Consider the following 27,602-nt stretch of genomic DNA (forward strand, 5'->3'; position numbering starts at 1 on the left):
CACTGCCAACATTCCCGGAGTTCAATCCACCCCCGACAGCTCAAAGATTTCCCTGCGCTAGTTCTCAGTTCGCGCCCGTTTTTATCTCCAGTGTGAAAGTGGCGACGATATGGCCCGCTCTGTAATAATAATTCCCTGAGTGCTGCAGTGAACTTCATCGGGAAATAGCTGAACGGAGGATGTGCGGCAGTAACACTGAAACTGACTGCGGTTTGAATCAGGAAGTGCTGAGTGTGAAGATGGCTTCCAGACAACAAGCAGAGAGTTGGACCGAGGAGACAATTTGTCCCATTTGTCTCGATTTCTTCACTGATCCAGTTTCACCGGAGTGTGGACACAACTTCTGCCGCTCCTGTATCATCCAGTGTTGGGAAAAGAAGGAGATAAACTCCTGCCCGGAATGTGGAGAGGAGTTTCGGCAAGAAAACCTTAGAGCCAACTGGGCCTTAGCGAATCTGGCGGAGAAAGCTGGACAATTAAAGTTAAATCCGAAAGAGAAGAAAAGTAAACTTCACTGTGAGAAACATCAGCAGGAACTGAAGCTGTTTTGTGAAACTGAGAAGAAATTGGTCTGTCTGATTTGTGTGACTGCGGAGGAACACAGAGAGCACCGCCTTCTGCAGATTAAAGAAGGTGTTGAAATCTACAAGGTAAAAGGGAAATATTATTTACCTGATAGTTTTATCACTTTTCAAAATCCAGCATTTTCACTCTGTGATTTTCTCACCCAATCCCAGGATCAGCTCAAATCTTCCTTCGATTCTCTCAATGAGAAGAAATCGGCGATTCTAGAAACAGAACAAAAACAGATACGGAAGATTTCTGAAGTTAGGGTAAGGTCTCCCTGTGCTGATTTTCTGGGATCTCGGTTAGTTTTGTTCCCTTTATCGCGGGACATTAATTATGTTTCACATTTCATTGGGTAGGAACAGTCGAGCAGTCTGCAGACCCACATCACATCCGAGTTCACTAAAATGCACCAGATTCTCACTGAGAAAGAGCAGCGATTACTCAGAGATCTCAGGGAAGAAGAGGAGAGGATTCTAGAATCATTGGAGAGAAACCTTCGAGAGATTCAAGAGAATTTAAATTCTATTGAGGAGAAACTCTCAAAGTTGCAGAAACAGATGGAGCAAAAAGACGATCTGATATTTCTGAAGGTGAGGAAATATATTGCGGCTCAGTTCAGGGAAACTTCACACAGTCGCTAAATAACTGATGGTAACTGTGAAATTAATAGAGAATTTATTGAAAAATAGCGAGATAATTGAACAGAATTTTGCGTCGAATCTGACGGCTCCCACGCTGCTGATTCCTGTGGATACCTGTAATCTCCTGAGAATTTGATTTTCACACTTCTTTCTGATTATTTCCGTGTTTGTCAAACTTAAGTTTTTCTGGAACTCCCATTGTAATCCAGTTCCGGTCCCATGTTGTGACTGTATGGGTGTGTCTGGTACGGTGTGTGAGAGTCACTGTGTCTGTGAGCGGGACTGATGTTCAATTCCAGTTTATTTGACTCTGCACAATCTTCCTTTCAAAATGTATCACTTTACATTTCCGTGTGAAATCTCACCTGCTCTGAGTATGCTCATTACACCAGCTTGTCTTACTGCTCCTGAAATCTGTTACTGTTACCCTCAGTGTTCCTGATTCATTTCTTTCAGGAGGAAGCTTGTCGGGAGAAAAGGTAGGACACGTTCTTTATTGAAAATCTGCGGTTCGGTAAAAGCACCCAGTAAAGTGTTGTTGTTTATTTATTTTTTTGTTTCCTGTCACAACTTTAAAGGATGTGTTCTCCTGGCGCCAACAATTCACACACACTTCATTTGTTTGTATAATAAGTTTTTCCTTTATCTTTGCTCCACATGCTTTTTTGTAATGCAGCAAGTGGATAGGCTAAATGGTTATCATTTCCTGTAGGGTGTGATGTCTTGACAACGAGTCTCTTCGCAATTCTTGAACATTTTTCAGGGCACGGATTCTTCCATTCTCTGCCCATGAATTTCCAACTTAGATTTTGTGCAGTTAGAGAAACAAGGATAGAGGTGGAAAGACTCTTCCCGCTCAAAAAAGACAGTAGGACTAGGGGGCACAGCCTCAAGATAAAGGGGGGGCGGTTCAGAACGGAGTTGAGGAGGAACTTCTTCACTCAAAGGGTGGTGAATCTCTGGAATTCTCTGCCCGTTGAAGTGGTGGAGGCTGCCTCGCTAAATATTTTTAAGAAGCGGGTTGATGGGTTTTTGATAAGAGAGGGGATTAAGGGTTATGGGGAGAGGGCGGGAAAGTGGAACTGAGCCACGACAGATCAGCCATGATCTTATTGAATGGCGGGGCAGGCTCGAAGGGCCAGATGGCCTACTCCTGCTCCTATTTCTTATGTTCTTATGTTCTTATGTTCTTATTTCACTTTGTACATTTTTTCTATCATCAAAAATGTTACAAACTTGACGATTTAAACAACTTCTAAAATACTGTAACAAAGACAAATTTATGATATCAACTGTTTAATGTTCACAGGATTAGTGATGACACTTACACACTCCCAATATCTGCTGCCGCCCTGCCTATCGGAAAGTACAAAGCTCCTTTACAGTACACAGTGTGGAGAGAAATGGTGAACTCCATTAACCCTGGTAAAAAAAACATTAATTTTATTGATTAGCAGTCCAGTTATGAAGGGACTAAAGCGTCTTTAATGTCCCAGATTAAATGCTCAAATTGCCGACTGTTCATCCTTGGGCGGCACGGTAGAACATAAGAACATAAGAAATAGGAGCAGGAGTAGGCCAACTAGCCCTTCGAGCCTGCCCCGCCATTCAATAAGATCATGGCTGATCTGTCGTGGCTCAGTTCCACATTCCCGCCCTCTCCCCATAACCCTTAATCCCCTCTCTTATCAAAAATAGCTTTTCACCTTTTAAATAATAATCTCTCCTACTACTATTTCTGGCAAAGTGGATAACCTCACACTGACTAACATTATACTCCATCTGCCAGGTCCTTGCCCACTCGCTCAGCCTATCCAGATCGCTCTGCAGACTTTCCACACCCTCCACGCAATTTGCTTTTCCACTCATCTTCGTGTCATCAGCAAATTTCGTCACCCTACACTCAGCCCCCTCCTCCAGATCATGTATTTCAATGGTAAACAGTTGAGGCCCCAGCACCGATCCCTGCGGCACTCCACTAGTCACCAGCCGCCAACCAGAATAGCACCCATTGATGCCAACTCTTTGCTTCCTATTAGACAGCATGGATTTGTTAAGGGGAAGTCATGTTTGACAAATTTATTGGATTTCTATGAGGATGTGACTAGTGCAGTATGATGTGGGTATGCCGGCGTTGGACTGGCGTAAACACAGTAAAAAGTCTGACAACACCAGGTTTTAGTCCAACCTATTTATTTGATAATATACTCACAAGCTTTCGAGGGACACCCTCTTCATCAGGTGAATGGAGAGTTCTGGCCTCAGACAGAGCATATAAAGCACAGACAGTTTAGAGATTACTGATTAGAATGCGAAACCAAGTTCCGCACACATGAGGACGGTCTCAACAGGGATCTTGGGTTCATGTCGCACTATCTGTAACCCCCGTGACTTGCCTGGGTTTGCAAAACCTCACTTACTGTACTGTCTGGAGACAATACACATCTCTTTAAACTGTGATCAGTGCTCCTTCCACTCACATTATCAGCCACTTCAGGTCTTGAACAGTAGGTTAGGTGTAAAGATTCGCATTCTGATCAGTAATCTCTAAACTGTCTGTGCTTTATATGCTCTGTCTGAGGCCAGAACTCTCCATTCACCTGACGAAGAGGGTGTCCCTCGAAAGCTTGTGAGTATATTATCAAATAAATAGGTTGGACTAAAACCTGGTGTTGTCAGACTTTTTACTAGTGCAGTAGACAGAGGGGAACCGGTGGATGTGGTGTTTTTAGATTTCCAAAAGGCGTTTGACAAGGTGCTTCACAAAAGGTTGCTGCAGGAGGTTAAGGTGCATGGAGTTGGGGGTAGGTGTTAGGGTGGATAGAGGATTGGCTGTCTAATAGGAAGCAAAGAGTTGGTAGCATAGTGGTTAGCACTGCTGCTTCACAGCACCAGGGACCGATTCCCGGCTTGGGCCATGTCTGTGTGGAGGTGCACGTTCTCCCTCCGTCTGTGTGGGTTTCCTCCAGGTGCTGTGGTTTTCTCCCATATTATGAAAGACATGCTGGTTAGTGGCATTGACCCAAAAAGGCACCAGACTGTGGCAACTAGGCGAATTTCACAGTAACTTCATTGCAGTGTTAATATAGAGCCTTACTTGTCACTAATAAATAAACTGCTCATATTTTGTTTTCTGTGGGTTCCCCCGGGTAAATGTCTGAAGCATTGTGTGTCAAAGCATTGAAAGGATCTGTATAACCAGAAGAGTGGAGTATGAGTCTCAGGATGTGAAATAGAATTGCTCTAGGAGATTGGACTGGTCCCAGCTGTCAGTCTGGGAAACAACTTTATCATTGATCAGGAAGACGCACAGACATTAGAGAGCAAGTGATAAATGGCAGATAACCTGTTCAGTGGAAGTGGACACATGAATCAAGAGGAGGGGCTGCAGAAACTGCAAGTTTGCTCTGGATAAGGGAGGGAGCGTGTTGATCTTTTTGAAATGTTCAAGTTCAAAAAAAAAGGGGGGATTGTAAACATCCATAGGTTTAACACAGTCACAGAGACCAGATCAAAGTATGGACGGCTTTAAATCTAGAATAGGGAGGATGACAGGGCAGTTTGGATTGAGTGAGGTTGAGTTTCTGAGTGACTCCATTGAGGTAGTGAACCAGTGAACCCACCGCTCACTCTATGAATTTGATCAGAGGCCCAATCCATTCTGAGGGCTGATCTTCAGAACAATATCACTGTCCAGTTTCCCACTGGTTTGCAGTGTGGGAAAATGTTTTCTGGTTCCTTGAGAGGGTCATGATGTGGGTATGCCGGCGTTGGACTGGCGTAAACACAGTAAAAAGTCTGAAAACACCAGGTTTTAGTCCAACCGATTTATTTGATAATAGACTCACAAGCTTTCGAGGCTTCCCTCTTCGTCAGGTGAATGGAGAGTTCTGGCCTCAGACAGAGCATATAAAGCACTGACAGTTTAGAGATTACTGATTAGAATGCGAATCCTTACACCTAACCTGCTGTTCAAGACCTGAAGTGGCTGACAATGTGAGTGGAAGGAGCACTGCTCTGTCTGAGGCCAGAACTCTCCATTCACCTGACGAAGAGGGAAGCCTTGAAAGCTTGTGAGTCTATTATCAAATAAATCGGTTGGACTAAAACCTGGTGTTGTCAGACTTTTTACTGTCCTTGAGAGGGGACAGGGACAAGTAATCCTCATGAATATGCAGCAGGGCTGAGAGAGAGGGAAAGGAGAAGTGAGCAGCAGCAAGAAAAATAACTCATCTCCTGGTCACAGAGAAATCATCAAAAGCTGCCTCAATTCCTGCATCGTGAGCTTAAACACTTCAGAACCACTGGAATAATTTTGAGGAACAATCATTGTGTGGGACCTTATCAAAAGCTTTCTGAAAATCTGAATACATTCCGTCCACCAGTTACGCTTCACTATTCTGTTAGTTGCATCTTGCACATTTTCACAGTTGTTAGCACTGCTGCTCACAGTACCAGGGATCTGGGTTTAATTCTGGCCTTGGGTAACTATCTGTGTGGAGGTTGCACATTCTCCCCATGTCTGTGTGGGTTTCTTCTGGGTGCCCCAGTTTTTTTCCGACAGTCTAAAGATGTGCAGGTGAGTAGATTGACCACTGTAAAAATAAAATGTCCTTTAGTATCCCAAGGTGTGTTGATTAGATGGATTATTCATGGTAAGTATTTTGAGTTACGGGGAGAGGGTCTGGGTAAGATATTCCTCAGAGAGTCACTGCAGAGGGCCAAAATGTCAAACTTCAGCACTTGATTCCCTTTCATAAAGCCATTTTGACGAAGCTTAAATTTAGCATTATTTTCTCCCATATCCTTTGTTAAAGATTCTTGCATTTCCTCTCCTACTGATGTCAGCTAATCAGTCTGTCGTTTGTCATATTCTCTCTCTCTCCTCTCTTAAACATTGGGTTACATTTGCACCTTCTAATCTGCGGGAACCATTCCAGAGTCTGCAAGTTTTTGAAAGATGACCATCAATGCATCTATTTTCTCTACACTCATCTCTTCCCTCATCTGAAATCTGAGAGAATTATCTACTTTAAATCCCATTATTTTCTCTACTGTTAGTCTTACAAGCAAGATAAAAGTAAGAGTCTTGCAGTTCCTCATTAATACCTGCCCCTTTATCGTCCATTCTTTATGGGAGGTTTTTGGTGATCATTGACGTTTGGGTGGATTATTGAGAATGGTTGTGTGTTCTACCTTGGTCACTTAAATTAACATGAAGTTTATGGTGTCTGTGACCACAGTTTTCCTGTTAATTCACACTTCCCTCATATTACTTATTTACGTTAAAATATAAGATTTATAGTATTAACTGTTTGACTTGAACAGTAAAATTATTCTTCATTTCACTGCTCATCCTAATTCGGGATCCCAAGGAGTCAGACTCTATCCTACAAGGCACTGGGCTTTAAATACAGTACACCTGGAACTGGACGCCAGTCTATCACGGGGCCTACACTCACACACAAACTGAGAGGCAATCAACCATGGCCAATCGACCTAACTTGCAAATCTTTTGTTTGTGCATGGAAACTGGAGCACCAGTGAAATGGGGAGCACGTGCAAACTCCTCGCTGATGCCCAAGACTGGTTGGAATCAGGGTCCCTGGAGCTGTGAGGCAGCAGTTCTCACCACTGTGCCACCTCTAAAATTATTGTGTTTCCTTCACATTAGGGAATCTTATGATATTACCTATTGCAAAGGCTCGTGTGACACTGGAAGATAGGGAAAATTTTAACGATCAACAAAGGCTCACTAAAAAAGATACAGAGAGCACAGATAAATTATGAAAGTGCAAAATATAAAACAAGTGCAAAATATAAAAATGGACAACAAAAGCCTCCATAAGGATGTAAAAAGGAAGAGAGTAGTGAAAGTGAATGTTGGTATCTTGGAAAATTAGGCTGGAAATTAATGTTGGGAAACACAGAAATGGCTGAGATCCTAAATCAATACCTTGCCTCAGTTTTCACGATGGAGAATAGGAGTACCATCCCAATAACAACAGAAAATTCAGAGGTCATAGAAAGAGAGCAAATTGGGACTATCCTCATCACTAAGAAAAAGGGACATAGGAACACAAGTAGGCTATTCATCCCCTCTAACCTCACTCTGCTATTCAATGAGATCAATCACTGATTGTGGTCTAACTCCATATACTTGCCCTAGGCTTATATACCTTGATACCTCTGCTCAATAAAAGTATCACAGACTTAAAGTAGTGTGACACAGGAACACAGTAGTTAGCATTACTGCCTCACATACCCAAGGACCCGGGTTCAATTCTGGCTGTAGGTCACTGTGTGGAGTTTACATATTTTCTCTCTGTCTGTATGGGTTTCCTCCAGGAGCTGTGGTTTCCTCCCACACTCCAAAAAAATGTGTCAGCTAGGTGGATTGCCCCTTAATGTCAGGGAGATTAGCAGGGAAAATATATAGGGTTACAGGGATAGTTGTTGGTGCAGCCTTGATGGCCCAAATGGCCTCCTTCTGCATTGTAGGGATTAAACCTGACAATTGAACCAGCATCCACCACTATTTGAGAAAGAGATTTCCAAACCTTCCCCACTCTATACATGTAGAGTTGTTTTCTACCATCTCTCCTGAACAACCTAGTCCTAATTTTTAGATTATGGCCCCTGGTTCCAGAGCTTTCAACAGTTTATCCTTATCCACTCTGACCTTCTCTGAATATTTTGTAGACTTCTATTAGATCACCCCTCAACCTTCTGAATTCGAGAGAGTAAAGGCCAAATTTATCAAATCTCTCCTTGTAACTAAACCCCTGAATCCAGGTATTTTTCTTGTAAATCTGCTTGGAACTCCTTCCAGGGCCAAAACATCCTTCCTAAGGTATGAAGTCCTTCCCTGCTCGTAATACTCTAAGTGGGGTCTAATGAGTGCTTTAGACGACTTAATCTTTGACTAATTTGCTTTGAGTTCTTCAAAAATGTAACAAGCAAAGCCGATAATGATGATCCTGTAGATGTAGTATATCTGGAGTTCCAGAAAGCATTTGATAAGGTGCCACACAAAAGATTAGTACACAAGGTTAGTTCACATGGGGTGAGGGAATAATGTATTAGTTTTGATCGAAGCTTGGCAAATGAACAGATAGCAGTAAGTCAGGGTAAATGGGTGTTTTTTGAGTTGGCAAGATGTAACTAGTGGGGTGCCACAGGGTTCAACCCTCAGGCCCCAACTATTCACAATCTATATTAATCACATGCATACAGGAATAGTGGATGCCATAGCCAAATTTTCAGATGACACTAAAATAGGTGGGATGATAAGTTGTGATAACAAAGGAAGAAATTTATAAATGGGGTATGGATAGTTTAAGTGAATAGGACAAAATTTGGCAGATGGAGTTTAAAGTGAATAAGTGTGAGGCTTTGGTAGGAAAAATACAAAGGCAAATTATTAGTGACCTGGGCATCCCAATGCATGAATTGCAAAAAAAACCTCGGATGCAGATATAGTAGATCATAAGGAAAGCAAATGGAATATTCATATTTATTGTTAAAGGAATATAACAAAAGTCTTGCTGCCATTGTACAAAGCATTTGTGTGACCGCACTTAGAATATTGTGTACAGTTTTCGTCCCCTTGAGGAGGGATGGAATTGCATTGGAGGTGGTTCAGAGAAGGTTCACTAGCTTGATTCTGGAGATGAAGGGTTTGTCTTATGAAGAGAAGTTTAGGCCTGTACTCTCTGGAGCTGAGAAAAATGTGAGGAGATCTAATTGAGATGTACAAGATGATGAGGGACATTAACAAAACAGAACGTTTCCTTTTGTGGGGCAATTTAAACCTAAAAGTGATAGTTTTAAGATGCAGGGTGGCGGATTTAAAACACATAAGAGGAGAAGTTACAGGGCTGATTCCCTCATTGCAACATGCTAGTATTTTGGAGGGTTGGGTCATGAGATGCATGTGTTACCCATTTCGTGGGTTCCCCATGAGCCTTGTGCCCCATGCATATCTCCCAACCAGAGACCCGGAACACGCTGAAAACTGGCATGCCTCTGATTTGCATCATTACCATACTTTAGCATGCCATTATCGGGAACGACAGTCTCCGCCCATGTTAGCATCTCCCACCTCTTTGACATGATTTCACACCCCAGGAACAAGTGCAGCCGCTATTTCCCCTCCAAACCGACCTCGGCCCACAAACCATCACATGACCCTTCCCCAGCCTCTCTCATCCCACCACCCTATCCCCCAAAAACATCCAAACCTGTTAACGTGCCTGGGCTGGCAGTGGTTGTGTGTCTTGGTTGAAAGCTGGAGGATGATGACCACTCGCTGTTGTGCACACTGGGATGCTCTCTCTGGAGCCACTCAAGCCTGATTCCTAACCTTTACTCCGAATGTACGCTGCCACCCTGGCCCATGTAGCTGTAAGGGTTGGGGACATATGTTTATTGGGCAATCTGGGGGTGGGGGTGTGGGGTGGGGCAGGGCTCTGCTGCTCTCGGGACATTGGGAATCCCAGCAATGGGAGCGAAGCCTAGAGCCCGGGCCTCCTGCTGCGCATGGCCCAAATCGAAGTTTATGTATTGCCCTGCCCGGACAAACAGGCAAACATATCTGTGCACGGAGGCTTGGGAGATCCCAATGCGGCCACCACTGGGTGCCTGAGATGAGCCAGAAGTGAAAAGTTCAAGGCATCTGTCACCTTTACGTCCACAGGAAGCGGGTGGCCGCCCCTCCCCTGAGGTACCAGGTGTGCGAACACCTTGCACCAAGAGTCTGGTGGATGTTGGGGAAGGTATGGCAGGTACTCTCTAACATGCAGCTGAGTCTCCAAGGGACAACAGACAGCACCTCTATGCAAAGGAATGGGGACCACTCAGCACTTTGGGGGTGGTTGGGGTGGGGATGGGGGTGAAATTAGAGACACATGATTCACAGCTGTGAGGTGCAAAGAAAAGTTTATTGTGCTCTTAACGTTAGTGATAAATAAACCCTGACCACTGGTGGCCTTCAATCGTGCCCTCTTAGTGAACTACAACTTTCTAACTTAGTGCGGTCTCCTGCTTCTCTTTGCTATTATCCCAGGATGCACATTGGAGGTTGTGTCCAGTTGTGATGCACGCCCCGTTCCTGTGATGCCCTTGGCGGATGTCCCCAGTGTGGTCGGGACCTGGAGGGCCCTGGCTGCCTAGCAGATGGCACTCCCTGTTCCTCTAGCTGGCCCTGAGAAGCCCTGGTGTGAGGAAGGGGGAAATCAGAAGGCCTCAGAATGTCCAGGATCTCCAGGGTGGAAGGCCCAGCATGGCTCAAACCCCACCCATGGCCAACAGTTTCACCCACATGCTCCCAACACCCTGGCTAAGGAAACCTGTGCCTCCTGGATGCAGCCCACACCCTCGCTCGTGGCCTGCTGTGTCTCCAGGATGGCCTGGACCCTGTCATCCATGAGGACAGACCCCTGGGTCAGATTTTCCACTGCGGTCACAACCCTTGCAATGTTGGCCTGGTTCACACACTGTGTCAGCACCACCTCCTGCACCAGCACTCTGTTGGACTCCCCTGAACAGCCTTGCAGTCGCAGCATGGTTGATGACAGACCTTCCACAACCCTCCATGTTTCCTGATGCATCGCCACCAGCCTTGGCCCCGAGGCTCAGAATCTGGCTTGGGGACAGCTGAATCCTCGCCTCTGGCTGACCTCTATGTGCTCGAGCCCTAGGATGAGCATCAGTGTCTGTGATGTGCTCACCAGATAGTGACTCGGAAGCCTCAACACTAAAGCTACCCACTGTGGTGATAGTCTCTGTATTCGTGGGTTGTGTGGTAGATGCCGGTGCCGTTTCAGTGGTGCTGTCCTCAGAAGATTCTTCAAAGTCTCCCTCCAAAGTATTCTCCAGGGGGATCATGGGCAGTTTGCTCCAGAACAGCGGAAGCGGGGGTGGTGGTGGGATCACCAATACACAAAGGGCCAGGTTCCCCTGGGTCCAAAACTGCAAAAAAAACACACATTAGGGGAAGGGACGTCACACATTCTACACAGCATCACAATTACTTCAAAGAGGACTTACGTTGAGGACTATGCTTATGCTCACTTGCAAACTGGATGCCGACCTGGCTGAATGTCACCATTCTGGATGAACTATCTCCCCTTGCCAACTCCACGGTACGCTCTTCAACACTGGTCAGCTGCTGCAGGTCAGGCACACCATCACCACTCTGTGCCCTCACGTAGCGGTTATGCTTTTCTGCAGTAGGAGCTTAAGGTGTCTCGCAAGCATTAATATATTCAAATGTGTGGTGTGTGATGTGTGCCTGTGTCTCAGGAGTTTTGTGCTGGCAGTTGAGGGGAAAAGGGTCACCACTGAAGGGTGCTCATTGAGGGGTGAGGGGAAGGGGTTAGATTCTGTTCCGAGGGAAGGGGGCCTTGTTGAATGCTCGCACAGGGTTTGAGATCTGTGCCAAGAAAGTGCGGAGTTCCAAGTGGGATGCTAACTCACCCTTGCTGCTCAAAGAAGGTTGTACAGTTTTTTCTGCCCCTGCCGGCCAGAGCACAGTGTCAGGCTCCAGGCATTCACCACTTCTGCCACCTCCTCCCACAATGCCATGGTGACTGCACCCCTTGGACGAGGTGCCTGACTGGGGAAAAGCGACTGAATTCTCTCCTCCATGGCATCAAGCAGGCACTCTTGGTCGACCTCAGTGAGTCTTGGGGCTGATTTCCTCACATGTATCTTTGTGGTGTGATTAGTTGTGTGTCCATTCCTGCAGATAATATACAGCTCTTGGGGGGTGGCAGTTTCAGGGACTTTGGCCAGTCAAGGGACAGTTGGCAACAAATCCTTGGGAGAAATTTTGAAGGCTGCTTTCAATTGAATGTTATGCGTCCCTCGGGGTGCTGATTGGCTGCCATTCAATAAGCCGCTGTGTCCTGGGGAAGGTGCAATACTCAGGGATCCAAATCAATAAGCTGCTGTGTTCAGGGCAGGTGCAATACTGAGGAATCCCATTCAAGAGGGGGAATGCTCACAAGCTGGGGTTGTGTATGGTAGCACAACGCAAGTTCTCTGCAGGGCAGCAGTGAGGTCAGCATGTTCAAGGGGTGGGGTATCCACATTAAACAGATCCGTGGGGCATGGGGTGAGTAGGCAGCAATGTCTGTGCGAGGGGAGGGGAGGGGGTAGGGTGTGCAGTGATGAATGTACGGCGGGGGTGGGGGCGGGGATCGATGTCTGTCAGGAAGGGGCAGCAATGTCTGTATTGGAGGGGGAGGGATGTTTGTACGGGGAGGGCAGCGTTGTCTGTCTGGGGGTGGGGAGGTCGGCGGCAAAGTCAGTAGCAGGTGGGGTTGCCAACGATAAGGTCGGTGATGTCTGTATGTAGGTTGTGGGGCCAGCGATATCTCTGGGTGGGGGAAAGTGGTTTGGGGGCCACTGATGAGGCCAGCAATATCTGTGGGGGTGGGAGGGTGTTGTGGAGAGCAGCAGTGTTTGTAGGGGGGCTGTGGGGGCCAGCAATGTCTGAAGGGGTTGGAGGGCAGTGATCTGAATTCTGGGAGATCTTTTCAGTGATCTCCCAAAGATGTGCAAATGCACAGATTCCCGCTCATCCTACAGATTTCAGGCTGTTTGGTGTGAGTATGCTGTGCCCCACAGCATTTAATGATATTCATGATTGTGATCCCTGCAATGCACTGAGTGTGGGAGATTCGGGTCTGAAGTTGCACTGAACAGACAGTTGTGGTTTAAACCAGTTTTCTCACCAGTTCCCTCACAGACATCGCAGGCCTCATCACTGACCCCCGAAACCATCCCACAGACATGATCTGGACAGATTTTTAATTAGTTTGGCATTGAAGGGTTGGATTGAAGGAGCAGGAATGTGGAGTTGAGGCTGAGACGAGATTAACCAGGATTGTATTAAATGGCGGAGCAGGTTCGAGAGGCTAAATTGCCTACTCCTGCTCCTAATTCTTACGATTTATACTCTTAGTAAATATCAGGGATTTCAAATTAGATCCAAGAACTAAAACATGATTGTTCCTATCCTGGACATTACCAAATATTACCAAATATTAAGGTTTCATCCAAGATCGGAACAAATTTGGTCTGGTCGGGAATTGTACCAAGAGAAAATGCAGAACTCTCGGGTACAGAGGGAGCTGGATGTCCTGGTGCATAAATCATAAAAAGTTAGTCTGCAGGTTCAGTAAGTAATTAGGAATATAAATAGGAGTTTACATAAGAACATAAGAAATAGGAGCATCTATTGCAAGGATACCCAGGTACAAAAATACGCAATTGTTCCTGCAGGGGCACAGGACCTCAGTGAGACCATATCTGGAGTAATGAGTACTATTTCTATCCCCTTATAAGATCATGAGACCATAAGATATGGGAACAGATGGAGGCCATTTGGCCTATCAAGTTTGCTCTGCCATTTAATGTTACTATAACTGATCAAACATAGGCGTTTTCTCCTCACCTATGTCTTAAATGGGTGACCCCTTACTCTGAGATTAAGCCCTCTTATCCTAGACTCTGCCACAAGAGGAAACAATGCCTTAGTGTCTGTCCTGTCAAGCCTGCAGAGAATTATATAGGTCTGAATAAAGTCCCCTCTCAATCTTCTAAACTCCAATGAGTGCAGGTCCAACTCACTTACCCTCTCCTCATGAGAAAATGTCTGCATACCTGGAATCAATCTAGTGAACCTTCTCTGGACTGCCTCCAATGCCAGTATATCTTTCCTTCGATAAGGGGACCAGAATTGCTCACAGTATTCCAGCTGTTGTCTAACTAGTGCCTTGTATAGATCACCCTATTTTTATACTCCATTCCCTTTTAAGACGAACATTCCACTTGTCTTTCCTAATACCTGCTGAACTTGCACGCTAGCTTTTTGTAATCAATGCCTGAGGACCCAGATATCCCTCTGAGCTGCAGCTTTCTGCAGTCCTTGTCCATTTAAATAATATTTAGCTTCTTTATTCTTCCTATCAATGTGCATAACTTCACATTTTCTTACATGATATTTCATCTGCCAAATGTTTGTCACACAGCAAACCTGTCTGTTTGTCGACTCTTTGGGGATGACATTACCATTATGCCCCATCAGCTGATTGGCGGAGTGAGCTGGTAAGATTGCCAGAGAGCTGAGAAGTCAGGTTCACACCCGATTTCTCACCTCACACGATCTTACCGGCACCAGGTATCAGGCTCGATAAATCTTGCACCTGGAATGGATGCAAGGTTGAATGCATTATTTAAATTTATTGTAATTCTAATTTAAACAGAATAAGCAAGCCTGGGATAGAATTGACTGGGATCACTTGCCTGCGTGGCCACACTACAGCGAGGATCATGTATTGTCCCCCATCAATCTCTCCTTCTTACCTCAGTATTTTCCACTTTCTCTCTCGCTACTTCACACAATCAATCTCTCTGTCAAGCAATTATCTTTCCCTCCCACTCTCTATCCCCATTCTCCATCCACTCTCCCAGTCGGCCCCTTCCCATGCTCTTTTTCATTTTCACATACATTCTCCTCCTGCCCCTCCTCCTCAAAGAACAGTAAGATCAATAGGTTACATTGGAAGAGCCATTTGAAGAGCAGGTGGGTGTGGAGGGGGTGTTTCAGGAAGAGGAGAGACAGATGGAGAGGTTAAAAGAACTCTGCTCGCCCCCAGCCCAGCAACACATACTACCCCCATTCCCCACCACAGCTCCCCAGCAACTCACACTCCCCCTTACATGGTCCCCCAACAATGCACAATCCCCATACCCCCAACAGTCCCCCAGCAGCCCACACTACTCACATTCCATCACAGAACTCGGCCACATGCACTCCCCACATTCCCCAACCCACAGACCCGCAGCAACACACACTCCTTATACCTCCCCAGTACCCCTGCAATGCACACTCACCACATTACCCCCCCCACAGCTCCCTAGCAAAACATACTCCCCACATCGCGCCCGCCACCCCCCCCCCCCCCACCAAGACCACCAGCAACACAGCTGTCCTCATTTCCCCTCCACTCACAAACACAAACCGAGAATCCATGCAGTCCAGGCCTGAAACAGCACTTCTTAAATTCTGAGGCAGCAGCACTGCCACTTCAGAGAGTTTCCAGCCCATTCCCTGCCAGCAAAAGCCCTTGCTGCTGCCATCACTAGGACCCAGATTCAGCAATAAGACCCAAGATCAGCGCTCAGACTTGGGTCAGCGCTGAGAATCCAAAGTCAAACCCTGTGAACAGCATCAGCCTCTCACTGCACTCCAAAATGCAACCTGTACAGCTTGAAACAACCTCCCCACCCCCACCCCCACCTCAGCAACACAGAGCCATTTGAAATCTCAGACTTACCTCCACGCTCACCCTCTCTGCTCTCTGGATGCGACTGTTGTACTTGAGGTGTTTTCCTCACTGATTCCAACTGCAGCAAATGAGCTGGGATGATTTGGAATGAATTTTGCTAACTACGTTGTGATGAATACAAATGATGCAAATTGATGCTTCACCCATTTTGGACAGGCTCCCAATTGTGCCAATTGTTTTGGTGGTAAAATGGGAATGGGTGCAAAAATGGGCACCATTCCAGCTAGTCATATCATGCCAGATTTTACGACATTTTTCCAGCACAAAACGGCCACAATGAGGTCGTTAAATTCTGCCCATACACTCCACATCTTCATATTGTTCTCTTACAGCCTGCCACAATATCTGCCACCCAGCTGCTGTCTATACACTGTATCTAAAACCTTCAGGATCTGACTTGCCCTCTTCCTCATGTTGCTCTCATTCTCTCTCTTCACGCTCCTGCTCCCTCTGTTCGCTGCCCTGTTTTCCCTCTCCCCACTTCAGTGCTCCATCTCCTTCTCTTCCTCCTCCCTTTCTCTCACTCTCTCCCTTCATCCTCACATCTCCTTTCTGCTCTCTTCCCACTCGTCTCCCCTCCCTCTGTTCCATGCACCCATCATATTCCTGCTGTTTCTCCCCTCCCCCTCACAAACCTCTCTCCTCTCTTCCTCACTCCTCACACTCTCTCTCCTCCCCACCCGCTCTCTCGAAATCACTGACTGTGTTATTTTAACTTTCCCCCAGCTCCAGCCTCTCTGACTCTGGATCCGAACACAGCGAATCCCTGGCTCATCCTGTCTGAGGACCGGACCAGTGTGAGACTCGGAGACAAACGGCAGCCGCTCCCTGACACCCCGGAGAGGTTTGATCCCGGTCTCTGTGTCCTGGGATCAGAGGGATTCAAATCAGGGAGACATTACTGGGAGGTGGAGGTGGGGGAGAAGACAGGGTGGATTCTGGGAGTGGCCCGAGAGTCTGTGAACAGGAAAGGGGGAATCTACCTGAGCCCTGAGTCCGGATTCTGGACGGTGGGGCTGAGATCCGGAAGTGATTATTTTGCGGTCACCACCTCCTCACTGGCCCCCCTCACCCCGAGTGTGAATCCCCGGAAGATCGGGGTTTCCCTGGACTATGAGGGTGGACAGGTGTCATTTTACAATGCGGACAACATGTCCCATCTCCACACTTTCACCCACACTTTCACTGAGAGAATCTTTCCCATCTTCAGCCCGGGATCGAATAACAACGGGGAAAACTCGGCGCCGCTGACAATCTGCGGGGTTAAAGGTCTCTAACAGATCCATCCCATAATTTCACACCGTCTCCCTGCCTCCTGCCAGCTGTAAACTGATGGAACCTGTTCATATTGTGGTTATTATATAGAATTATAATTTACATTGGGGGCTCCATGATTACATTTGTAAAATGATTCTTCAAATAAAACAATCTGAGAACCACTGGAATAGAAACAGTTTTTCTCAAAGATTCCACAGTTCATCATTAAATCCAAGAAGCAGAAACTCAACATGTTGTTTGTGTCTGTCACTGAGTGAGGGAGGCGGGATTCCGGGGAATGGAGAAGCCGAATGGCCGGAGCTCCTGTCACTCTGAGGGACGGAGGCGGGATTCCAGATTCTTGGAAGGTGATTGGTTAGAATCTCGTCACTCTGAGCGGGGAAGACAGGTTTCCGGAGAGTCTGCAAGTCTATTGGTTAGGACGCCTGTCATTCAGAGCGAAGGGGCGGCCCTCCTGCGGAATGGGGAAGCAGATTGGCCGCAGTGCCTTTCATTCAGCTGAAGAGGCGGGCTTCCTGGGTCTCGGAAACGGATTGGTCAGAGCTCCTGTCACTCACAGTGAGGGAAGCGGGTTTGAGCGGAATGGAGAAGCCGATTGGCCGGTGTGGTGTTATTTCCATTGAGGGAGGCGGGGAATGTGAAAGCTCATTGGCGGTTCCGCCTGTTCATCAGAGAAGAAGAGGGTTTTCTCGGCAATCAGAAAGCGATTGGTCAGAGCTCCTTTCACTCAGACACAGGGAGGCGGATATCATGAAACTTGGAAAGCGACTGGTTAATCCGCCTGTCACTCTGGGGGGATTGCGGGGTAGAGTGGGGTGGAAGGGGGACGGAGAGGAGGAGGTGGGCGGTGGGGGGGAGGAGGTGGGCGGTGGGGGCGAAGTGGGGAGGAGGAGGGAGGGGGAGGAGGCTCTTCACTCTCACCTCTCACCCCTCACACACTCTCCACCCCACCCTCACACACTCTTCATCTCCGCCCCTCACACACTCTGCACCCCACTCCTTACACACACTCCATCCCCACCTCTCACACATTCTCCACCCTCGCCCCTCACACAGAGTATGTTCAGAGTGAACCCCTTATAAGAACATAAGAACATAAGAAATAGGAGCAGGAGTAGGCCATCTAGCCCTTCGAGCCTGCCCCGCCATTCAATAAGATCATGGCTGATCTGTCGTGGCTCAGTTCCACTTTCCCGCCCTCTCCCCATAACCCTTAATCCCCTCTCTTATCAAGAACCCATCAACCTGCTTCTTAAAAATATTTAGCGAGGCAGCCTCCACCACTTCAACGGGCAGAGAATTCCAGAGATTCACCACCCTTTGAGTGAAGAAGTTCCTCCTCAACTCCGTTCTAAACCGCCTCCCCTTTATCTTGAGGCTGTGCCCCCTAGTCCTACTGTCTTTTTTGAGCGGGAAGAGTCTCTCCACCTCTATCCTATCCATCCCATTCATCATCTTATACGTCTCAATGAGATCTCCCCTCATTCTTCTAAACTCTAACGAGTACAAGCCTAGTTTATTCAGCCTCTCCTCATAGCTCAATCCCCTCAACTCCGGTATCAGCCTAGTAAACCTCCTCTGCACTCCCTCCAGGGCCAAAATATCCTTGCGTAAGTACAGCGCCCAAAACTGCACACAGTACTCCAGCTGCGGCCTCACCAATGCCCTATACAGCTGCAGCAAGACCTCCCTACTTTTATATTCAATCCCCCTCGCTATGAAGGCCAGCATCCCATTCGCCTTCCTGACCACCTGCTGCACCTGCAAGCTGGGTTTTTGCGACTCATGCACAAGGACCCCGAGGTCCCTCTGCACCGTCGCCTGCTGCAGTTTTTCGCCACGTAAGTAATAGTCCTTCCTACCATTCTTCCTACCAAAGTGGACCACCTCACACTTGCCAACATTAAATTCCATTTGCCATTTCCTGGCCCATTCGCCCAGCCTATCTAGATCCTTCTGCAGACTCTCCACACCCTCCGCACAATTTGCCTTTCCCCCAATCTTGGTGTCATCAGCAAATTTCGACACCCTGCACTCGGTTCCCTCCTCCAGATCATCTATGTAAATGGTAAATAGCTGTTCCAGGTTCTCACAATCCCCCGGGTGCAAAGGTTTTTTCATAAAATCCCCTCTAAAGCTCCTGCCCTGACGTTAAACCTATGCCCCTGGCTATTGATCACTCTACTAAGGTGGGGCGGGAATGAAGTTTCGTCCTATCTACCGTATACACGACTGTCATATTTGTGCACACCTCGACCAGCTCCCCACCCCAAGCAGGCACCTCCCAGCTTTCTGTGCTGTAAGGGACAAAAACAGTCTCTCCAACCCGTCTTCACAGCTGAAATGCCCCAGCACAGGCAAAACCTGGCGAATCTCCTCTGCTTCCTTCCTAGTGTGTGTGATGACGGATAGAATTCCACGTCCCCTTTTTCCTGAGGAACAGGAGGAAGCTGTTGGTATTTCTTATGGATTCTAGATGGGATTGATGTAAACTGTAGTGAATTGGAGCTAAGGTGAATAAATCGAGGGACAAATTAGTCACGATTGAATGAAAATTTGGGGGAGAAAACGATGAATTAGAGAATGGCTAAAGAACAAAAATAGGATATTTTGCCCCATATTTGGGGTGAGGGTGAAGTGTATGTGAGAGGTGACTAGTGGGGTGCCCCAGGGGTCGGTGCTGGGGCCTCAGCTATTTACCATTTATATAGAAGATCTGGAGGAGGGAACCGAGTGCAGGGTGTCGAAATTTGCTGATGACACCAAGATTGGGGGAAAGGCAAATTGTGCGGAGGGTGTGGAGAGTCTGCAGAAGGATCTAGATAGGCTGGGCGAATGGGCCAGGAAATGGCAAATGGAATTTAATGTTGGCAAGTGTGAGGTGGTCCACTTTGGTAGGAAGAATGGTAGGAAGGACTATTACTTACGTGGCGAAAAACTGCAGCAGGCGACGGTGCAGAGGGACCTCGGGGTCCTTGTGCATGAGTCGCAAAAACCCAGCTTGCAGGTGCAGCAGGTGGTCAGGAAGGCGAATGGGATGCTGGCCTTCATAGCGAGGGGGATTGAATATAAAAGTAGGGAGGTCTTGCTGCAGCTGTATAGGGCATTGGTGAGGCCGCAGCTGGAGTACTGTGTGCAGTTTTGGGCGCCGCACCTGCGCAAGGATATTTTGGCCCTGGAGGGAGTGCAGAGGAGGTTTACTAGGCTGATACCGGAGTTGAGGGGATTGAGCTATGAGGAGAGGCTGAATAAACTAGGCTTGTACTCGTTAGAGTTTAGAAGAATGAGGGGAGATCTCATTGAGACGTATAAGATGATGAATGGGATGGATAGGATAGAGGTGGAGAGACTCTTCCCGCTCAAAAAAGACAGTAGGACTAGGGGGCACAGCCTCAAGATAAAGGGGAGGCGGTTTAGAACGGAGTTGAGGAGGAACTTCTTCACTCAAAGGGTGGTGAATCTCTGGAATTCTCTGCCCGTTGAAGTGGTGGAGGCTGCCTCGCTAAATATTTTTAAGAAGCGGGTTGATGGGTTCTTGATAAGAGAGGGGATTAAGGGTTATGGGGAGAGGGCGGGAAAGTGGAACTGAGCCACAACAGATCAGCCATGATCTTATTGAATGGCGGGGCAGGCTCGAAGGGCTAGATGGCCTACTCCTGCTCCTATTTCTTATGTTCTTAGGTGGGGTGGACAGAGTGTGAGGGGTGGGGTGGAGAGTGCCTGAGGGGTAAGGGTGAAGAGTATGTGTGCGGTGGGGGGGGGGGGGACTAGGGAGTGTCTCGGTGTTGGGGGGAGATTGTGTGAGGGGTGGGGTGGAGAGTGTGAGGGCTGAGGGTGAGGACTGTGTGAGAGGTGGGAATGAATAATGTGTGAGGGGTGGGGGTGGAGAGTGTGTAAGGGGAGAGGGTGGAGAGTGTGTGAGGGGTGGGGACTTGGGAGTGTCTCGACGTGGGCGGGGGGTGGTGGTTGGTGGGGGGGAGTCTTTTGCTCGTAGGAAGAGGGTGTGGCTTAAATGAAGCGGATGGGTTGAGACTCTGTGAACTCAAGTCTTTCATTGTTACAAAGCGCATTGCTGCCACCTGCTGACAGAATCTCGCTGCTGCAGGAAAGAATTCGCCATTGAAAACAGCCCAAAAAGTGGGGACTGTCTTTGAATTAGACGGTCCAGTCCCACGCGATGGGCCTCATGCCCTTTCTCCGTGTTGGGTCATTCTCGGATTCTTACGTAGTCTTGGACGTTATTCTGATCAAATCCACATCGTGAAAATTGATTTCACTCGATCCTATTCTTTGATTAAATGTCCCAAGATCATCATTGGGAAAGACAAGCGAAAGAATCCCACATTAATATTAAAGGACTGCAAAGGGCTGATGCTGGGAGGATGTTTCCCCTAGCTGTGGAGAATTGAACGAGGAACCGCATCAGAAATGACAGTAATGTTCCTGCAGTGGAAATTCAGAGGCCGAAATTAATGCTTACGCGTCCTGAGTTCAAATCCTACAACAGCAGCTGGAGAATTTTAATCAATTCTTTCAATAAATCTGGAATAAAGAGCTAGTCTCTGTAATAATGACAATGATAGAATGAGGCTGTCCTCCAAGGAAGGAAATCTGCCGTCCTTACCAGGTCAGGCCAGCCTGTCCAGAGAACTGTTGTTTACTTGTCTCTCCGAAATGACCCAGAAAACCACTTGGTTATATCAAACGGCGGTGGGAAAGCCAAACAAGATTAAATCAATAGCAATTAACTGACATTCACCGAATCTTCAGATGTGGCAAAGGCAGATTCTGCTCAGACAACGCATCAGAGACCCTCGCACTGACATTTCGGGATTTGTGCCAAATTCGGGAGATCTTCCCCGCTGACTGGTCATTGGGGAATTGTGATTGGTGCTGAACACTGTGTAATTATCAGCGAACATCTTCATTCCTGACCCTATGTTGGATGGAAGGTCATTGATGAAGTAACTGAAGATGGTTGAGTTTCGTACAAAAGAAATGCAATCGCCCGATCGTGTCTCTGAACCTTCCCCGCTTCTTGGGCCGTTTTCAATGGTGAATTCTTTCCTGCAGCACCCACATTCTGTCAGCAGGTGGGAGCGGGGCGCTTTGTAACAATAAAAGACTTGAGTTCACGCAGGGTCTCAACCCATCCCAGAAACTTACTGCACCGCAATGAATCATTCAGCGTCGCTCCAGCACCCTTCACAGTAAATTCCACAAGTATCCTCTGATAACGGCACTCATTGTAACAGCGGCAAGGTGGCAGAGTGGTTAGTACTGCTGCCTCACAGCGCCAGGAAGCCGGGTTTAATTCTGGCCTCGTGTCACTGTCTGTGTGGAGTTTGCACATTCTCCCCGTGTCTGCGTGGGTTTCAGGGGGGCTAGTTGTTTTATTATTATTCATTCGTGGAACATGGGCGTCGCTGGCTGGCCAGCATTTATTGTCCATCTCTCGTTGCCCTTGGGAAGATGGTAGTGAGCTGCCTTCTTAAATCGCTGCAATCCATGTTCTGTGGGTTGACCCACAATGCCGTTAGGTAGGGAGTGGCAGGATTTTGACCCATCAACTGTGAAAGAATGGCCATATATTTCCAAGTCAGGATGGCGAGTGGCTTGGAGGGGAACTTGCTGGTGGTGGTGTTCCTATTTATCTGCTGCCCTTGATCTTCTAGATGGAAGTGGTCATGGTTTTGGAAGGTGCTGTCTAAGGATCTTTGGTGAATTGCTGCAGTGCATCTTGTCATGGTACACACTGCTGCTCCTGAGCGTCGGTGGTGGAGGGATTGAATGTTTGTAGATGTGGTGCCAATCAAGCAGGCTGCTTTGTCCTGGATGGTGTCAAGCTTCTTGAGTGTTGTTGGAGCTGCACCCATCCAGGCAAGTGGAGAGTATTCAATCTTGACTTGCGCCATGTAGATAGTGGATAGGCTCTGGGGAGTTAGGAGGTGAGTTACTCGCCGCAGTATTCCAAGCTTCTGACCTGCTTTGTAGTCACTGTGTTTATGAGGTGAGTCCAGTTAAGCTTCTGGTCAAAGATGTTGACAGTCGGGTATTCAGTGATGGTTATACCATCGAATGTTTGGGCCGATGGTTAGAGTATCTCTTATTGGTAATTGCCGGGCACTTGTGTGGCGTGAATGTTATTTGCCACTTGTCAGCCCAAGCCTGGATGTTATCCAGATCTTATTGCATTTGAACATGGACTGCTTCAGTACCTGAGGAGTCACGAATGGTGCTGAACATTTTGCAATCATTGGCGAACATCCCTACATCTGACCTTATGACGGAGGGAAGGTCATTGATGAAGTAGCTGAAGATTCTTGGGCCGAGGACACTCCCCTGAGGGACTCCTGCAGAAATATCATGAGCTGACTTACTCTCCACAACCACAACCATCTTCCCACGGATCAGCAGCGAATTTGCCTCCTGCTACCCATTGATTGTAATTTCGCAAGGGCTCCTTGATGCCACACTCGGTCGAATGCGGCCTTGATGTCAAGTGCTGTCACTCTCACCTCACCCTCCAATTCAGCTCTTTTGTCCATGTTTGAACCAAGGTCAGGATAATGAGGTCAGGAGCTGAATGACCCTGGCAAAACCCAAACTGGGCGTCATTGAGCAGGTAATTAGGAACATAAGAACTAGGAGCAGGAGTAGGCCATCTGGCCCCTCGAGTCTGCTCCGCCATTCAATAAGATCATGGCTGATCTTTTCATGGACTCAGCTCCACATACCCGCCCGCTCACCATAACCCTTAATTCCTTTACTGTTCAAAATTTTATCTATCCTTGCCTTAAGAACATTCAATGAGGTAGCCTCAACTGCTTCACTGGGCAGGGAATTCCACAGATTCACAACTCTTTGCATGAAAAGTTCCTCCTCAACTCAGTCCTAAATCTGCTCCCCCTTATTTTGAGGCCATGCTCCCTAGTTCTAGTTTCACTCGCCAGTGGAAACAACTTCCCTGCTTCTCCCTTATCTATTCCCTTCATTAGCTTATACGTTTCTATAAGATCTCCCGTCATTCTTCTGAATTCCAATGAGTATAGCCCCAGTCTACTCAGTCTTTCCGCATAAGCCAATCCTCTCAACTCCGGAATCAACCTAGTGAATCACTTCTGCACCCCCTCCAGTGCCAGTATATCCTTTCTCAACTAAGGAGACCAAAACTATACACAGTACTCCAGGTGTGGCCTCACCAGTACCTCATACAACTGCAACATAACCTCATTGTTTTTAAACTCCAGCCCTCTAGCAATGAAGGACAAAATTCGATTTGCCTTCTTAATTACCTGCTGTAGCTGCAAACCAACTCCTTGTGATTCATGCACAAGGACACCCTTTACACAGCAGAATGCTGCAATTTTTTTTTACCATTTAAAGAATAGTTCATTTTACAGTTATTCCTACCAAAATGGATGACCTCACACTTATCAATATTGTACTCCATCTGCCAGATCCTCGCCCACTCACTTCGACATCTATATCTCTTTGCAGACTTTCTGCATCCTCTGAACTCTTTGCCCTGCCATTCATCTTAGTGTCATCTGCAAATTTTGACACACTACACTTGATCTCCACTCCAAATCATCCGTGTAAACCATAAACAATTGTGGTCCCAACACTGATCCCTGAGGCACACCACTAGTGCCTTATTGCTGAGCAAGTGCTGCTTGATAGCACTGTTGGTGACCCCTTCCATCACTTGACTGATGATCGAGAGTAGACTGATTGGGCAGTATTTGGCCGGGTTGGATTTGTCCTGCTTTTTGTGTATAGGACATACCTCGGCAATTCTCCACATTGTTGGGTAGGTGTCAGTGTTGTGACCATACTGGAAGAGCTTGGCTCGGGGAGCGACAAGTTCTGGAGCACAAGTCTTCAGTACTAATGTTGGAATGTTATCAGGCCCCATTGCATTTGCAGTATCCAGTGCCTCCAACTATTTCTTGATATCACGTGGAGTGAATCGAATTGGCTGGTGACTAGCATCTGAGATGCTGGGGACCAATGGAGGAGGCCGAGGTGGATCATCCAGTCCGCACTTCTGACCGAGGATTGCTGCAAATATCGTTGGTGCGATTGCTGCCTTATCGTCGGTGCAGGCTCGATGGGCCGAATGGCCTCCTTCTGCACCGATTCTATTCGATGATTCTATTCCTTATTAATATTGCAAAAAGAAGTGACCTATGAATTCACAATGAACAGTGCAGATATTCTCTACAGTAAGCACTGCAGCCAGTGAAGCGGGTTGCGTTGTTCTTCATGGTGCTGAATTTCATGTGTGCTCTTAGAGCTACGCTTTACCAAGTAAATGGACAGTATCACTTCACAATCCTGATTTGTGCCTTTTATAGGGGGGCAAACTTTGGCAGATGAGTTACCTACTGAAGTATTCCCAGCCTCCAAACCTGTCCAGCAATTTATATATGATCCGCCCAACTCTGTTTCTGGTCAATGACACCACAGGTTGTTAATGGTGAGGGACTCAGTGCTGGCGATGCTGCTGAATAACAAGAGGCGTTGCTTAGATTCTCTCTTGTTGAAGATGTTCATTGCGTCATATTTAAGTTACATGAATGTTACTCACCATTGATCATCCCAATTCAGGGTGTTGTCCAGTTCTTGCCGCATGCAGACACAGACTGTTTCAGTCGCTGAGGAGCTGCGATTGGAACTGAGCACTTCGCAATCATCACTTCACACTGAATATCGGAGAGAAGCTCAGTGAAACTCTCCGCCTGGTGTCTGGAAGCCATGGGGAGTTTCAGCACTTTCTCATTCAAATTGCTGAGGTCACATTTCTGTGAGTGAATCCCGCCCCTGTTCTGTTCAGCTCCCTGCAGTGTGACTGTATTTACCCTGCAGCGAGTTAAAGTTATATATCAGACATTAACAGACCCAATCCTTAATACATCATAAAATACAGGAAGCACTCAACATATCAGGCAGCATCAATAGAGAGAGCCACAGAAATCACTTTTCAAATCGATCGCCTTTCATCGGAACTGGAATATTTTACAGAGTAAATAATTTCTCAGCAAGGACAGTGTGGGGGAAAAGGGCGGAGAATAACAACAGGGAAAGTCCTATGAAATGGTGCAGAACAGGAGAGGTTAAATGTCTAAAGGTGTAACGGTACAAAGTATAAGAGAATGGGGAATGGGACTGGTGAAGAAGCATAAGGTGGTTCCAGAGCAGTGTTAATGGTTACAGCAGAATGGTAACGGTGGTTAGAATCTAAAGTTCCTGAATTCAATGCTGAGGCTGAAAGGCTGGAAAGGGCAGGATGGGAATATTCCTAATTCCTGTCAGGAACAACTAACACTGCATTACCAGAGCTGTGCATAAGCGGCTGTTGGAAAGGAAGATGTGTCGATGTCCTTTTAGAAACGAATACAGTTGTTAACAGTGAACTCAGTAAATTAAGATTAATAATTATTTAAGAATACACTTTCGATGGAACATATCGGGATCATAGTAGATTTTATGCTGTTCAGTGACTCTATGATCCTCTGTGAAGTCTAACGAGGTCCATGGAGAGAGTTCAGTGTCCAACATTTCATCCGGCAGAATGAATCCTATTGCGATTTTCACCAGCTGAACCGACAAACCAGGAGTGCAGTAGATTGGAGTTGACTTGTACAAGTCAGAGTCTAGATGCCAAGGCTGACAGCGACCCTGTTCAGATCCTGATTTCCCCAATCACTTGCTCTCCACTATTACCGTTGTTAAATCCTCGAGTTAGCACAACAATTTATATTTAAATATTTTTATTGCGGATTTCAAAGCCAATTAATTCTAGCAGCATAGATTGAATTATTGCACAATTTCAGTGTGTAAATCCACCTCGTCGAATGGTGAGCTCATGTTTTTCAGACAAAAAACGAACTCCATATACAACCTGTGCGGTATAAAATCATCTTGTAATCCAAGCCTCCCTATCAATGTACCAACTCTCTCTCCCTCAACCATTCCATGTGACGGCGAGTTCCACATTCTCCCCATTCTCTGTGTGAAGAAACTCCGCCAGATATTGGAGGAGAGATTCCTCTTCAAAGTTCAAAGCAAATTACTGCGGATGTTGGAATCTGACGAAGAGACATCCAGACTCGAAACGTTAGCTCTGTTCTCTCTCCACAGATGCTGTCAGACCTGCTGAGATTTTCCAGCATTTTCTGTATTTACTCCGCCATCAGCTAATGTTTCTCTGGGTCAGGGTCCCCGGGAGGGATTCATAAGCATTTATAAAACCGCAAGTTATTCTTTCTAGAAAATGTACCAAACTTCACAGATCGAACCCTCTAAATATCTTCCCTGTAGCTTTTGTGTAAATTTCTCTTTGACATTTATAGTATTTGATGTTTTAATGTGAGCGGCTGCAGTCATGAACACAATTCAGTTTCTGGATCTGGATCTCACACCGGGTTTCACCAGAATGGTTTTAATCGGCAGCGAGTTCAGACTGAAGAGAAATGTAATGGAATCTCGATCCCGCTCATCTCTCCTTCCTTTCTCCCTCACGCTCTCCCTCTTTCCACTGTCAACATTTCAGGGAGCCCAACCCCCATCACCACCACCCCCCCACCCACCCCCCACCCCCGACAGGGCTCAATGATTCCCCACCGTTATCCTCTAGACCGCGCCAGATTTTATCTCCAGTGTGAAAGTGGTGAGGACATGGCCCGCTCTGTAATAATAATTCCCTGAGTGCTGCAGTGAACTTCATCGGGAAATAGCTGAACTGAGG

At 47.0% G+C, this 27,602-nt stretch overlaps 1 protein-coding gene across 1 annotated transcript; it reads left to right on the forward strand.

Annotated features, from left to right (window-relative positions):
• The first annotated feature begins 239 nt into the window (after nt 1-239).
• Nucleotides 240-16,848, forward strand: LOC145337772 (zinc-binding protein A33-like). Its single transcript, XM_080182619.1, has 6 exons — nt 240-650; nt 738-833; nt 927-1,160; nt 1,668-1,690; nt 2,521-2,636; nt 16,298-16,848. Exons 1-6 carry the CDS (start codon nt 240-242, stop codon nt 16,846-16,848), a joined length of 1,431 nt encoding a protein of 476 aa, XP_080038745.1.
• Nucleotides 16,849-27,602: the final 10,754 nt, after the last annotated feature.

This window comes from Carcharhinus amblyrhynchos, unplaced genomic scaffold, assembly GCF_965287045.1.
Source record: "Carcharhinus amblyrhynchos unplaced genomic scaffold, sCarAmb.v2.hapA scaffold_73, whole genome shotgun sequence".
Taxonomy (NCBI): domain Eukaryota; kingdom Metazoa; phylum Chordata; class Chondrichthyes; order Carcharhiniformes; family Carcharhinidae; genus Carcharhinus; species Carcharhinus amblyrhynchos.

Excerpts from the sequence above, each read along its gene's own strand:
- LOC145337772 (XM_080182619.1), top strand. The coding sequence starts at position 240 with ATGGCTTCCAGACAACAAGCAGAGAGTTGGACCGAGGAGACAATTTGT. Across the intron at positions 651-737 it reads AAGGTGTTGAAATCTACAAG|GATCAGCTCAAATCTTCCTT; the intron begins GTAAAAGGGAAA and ends ACCCAATCCCAG. Across the intron at positions 1,691-2,520 it reads GAAGCTTGTCGGGAGAAAAG|GATTAGTGATGACACTTACA; the intron begins GTAGGACACGTT and ends TAATGTTCACAG.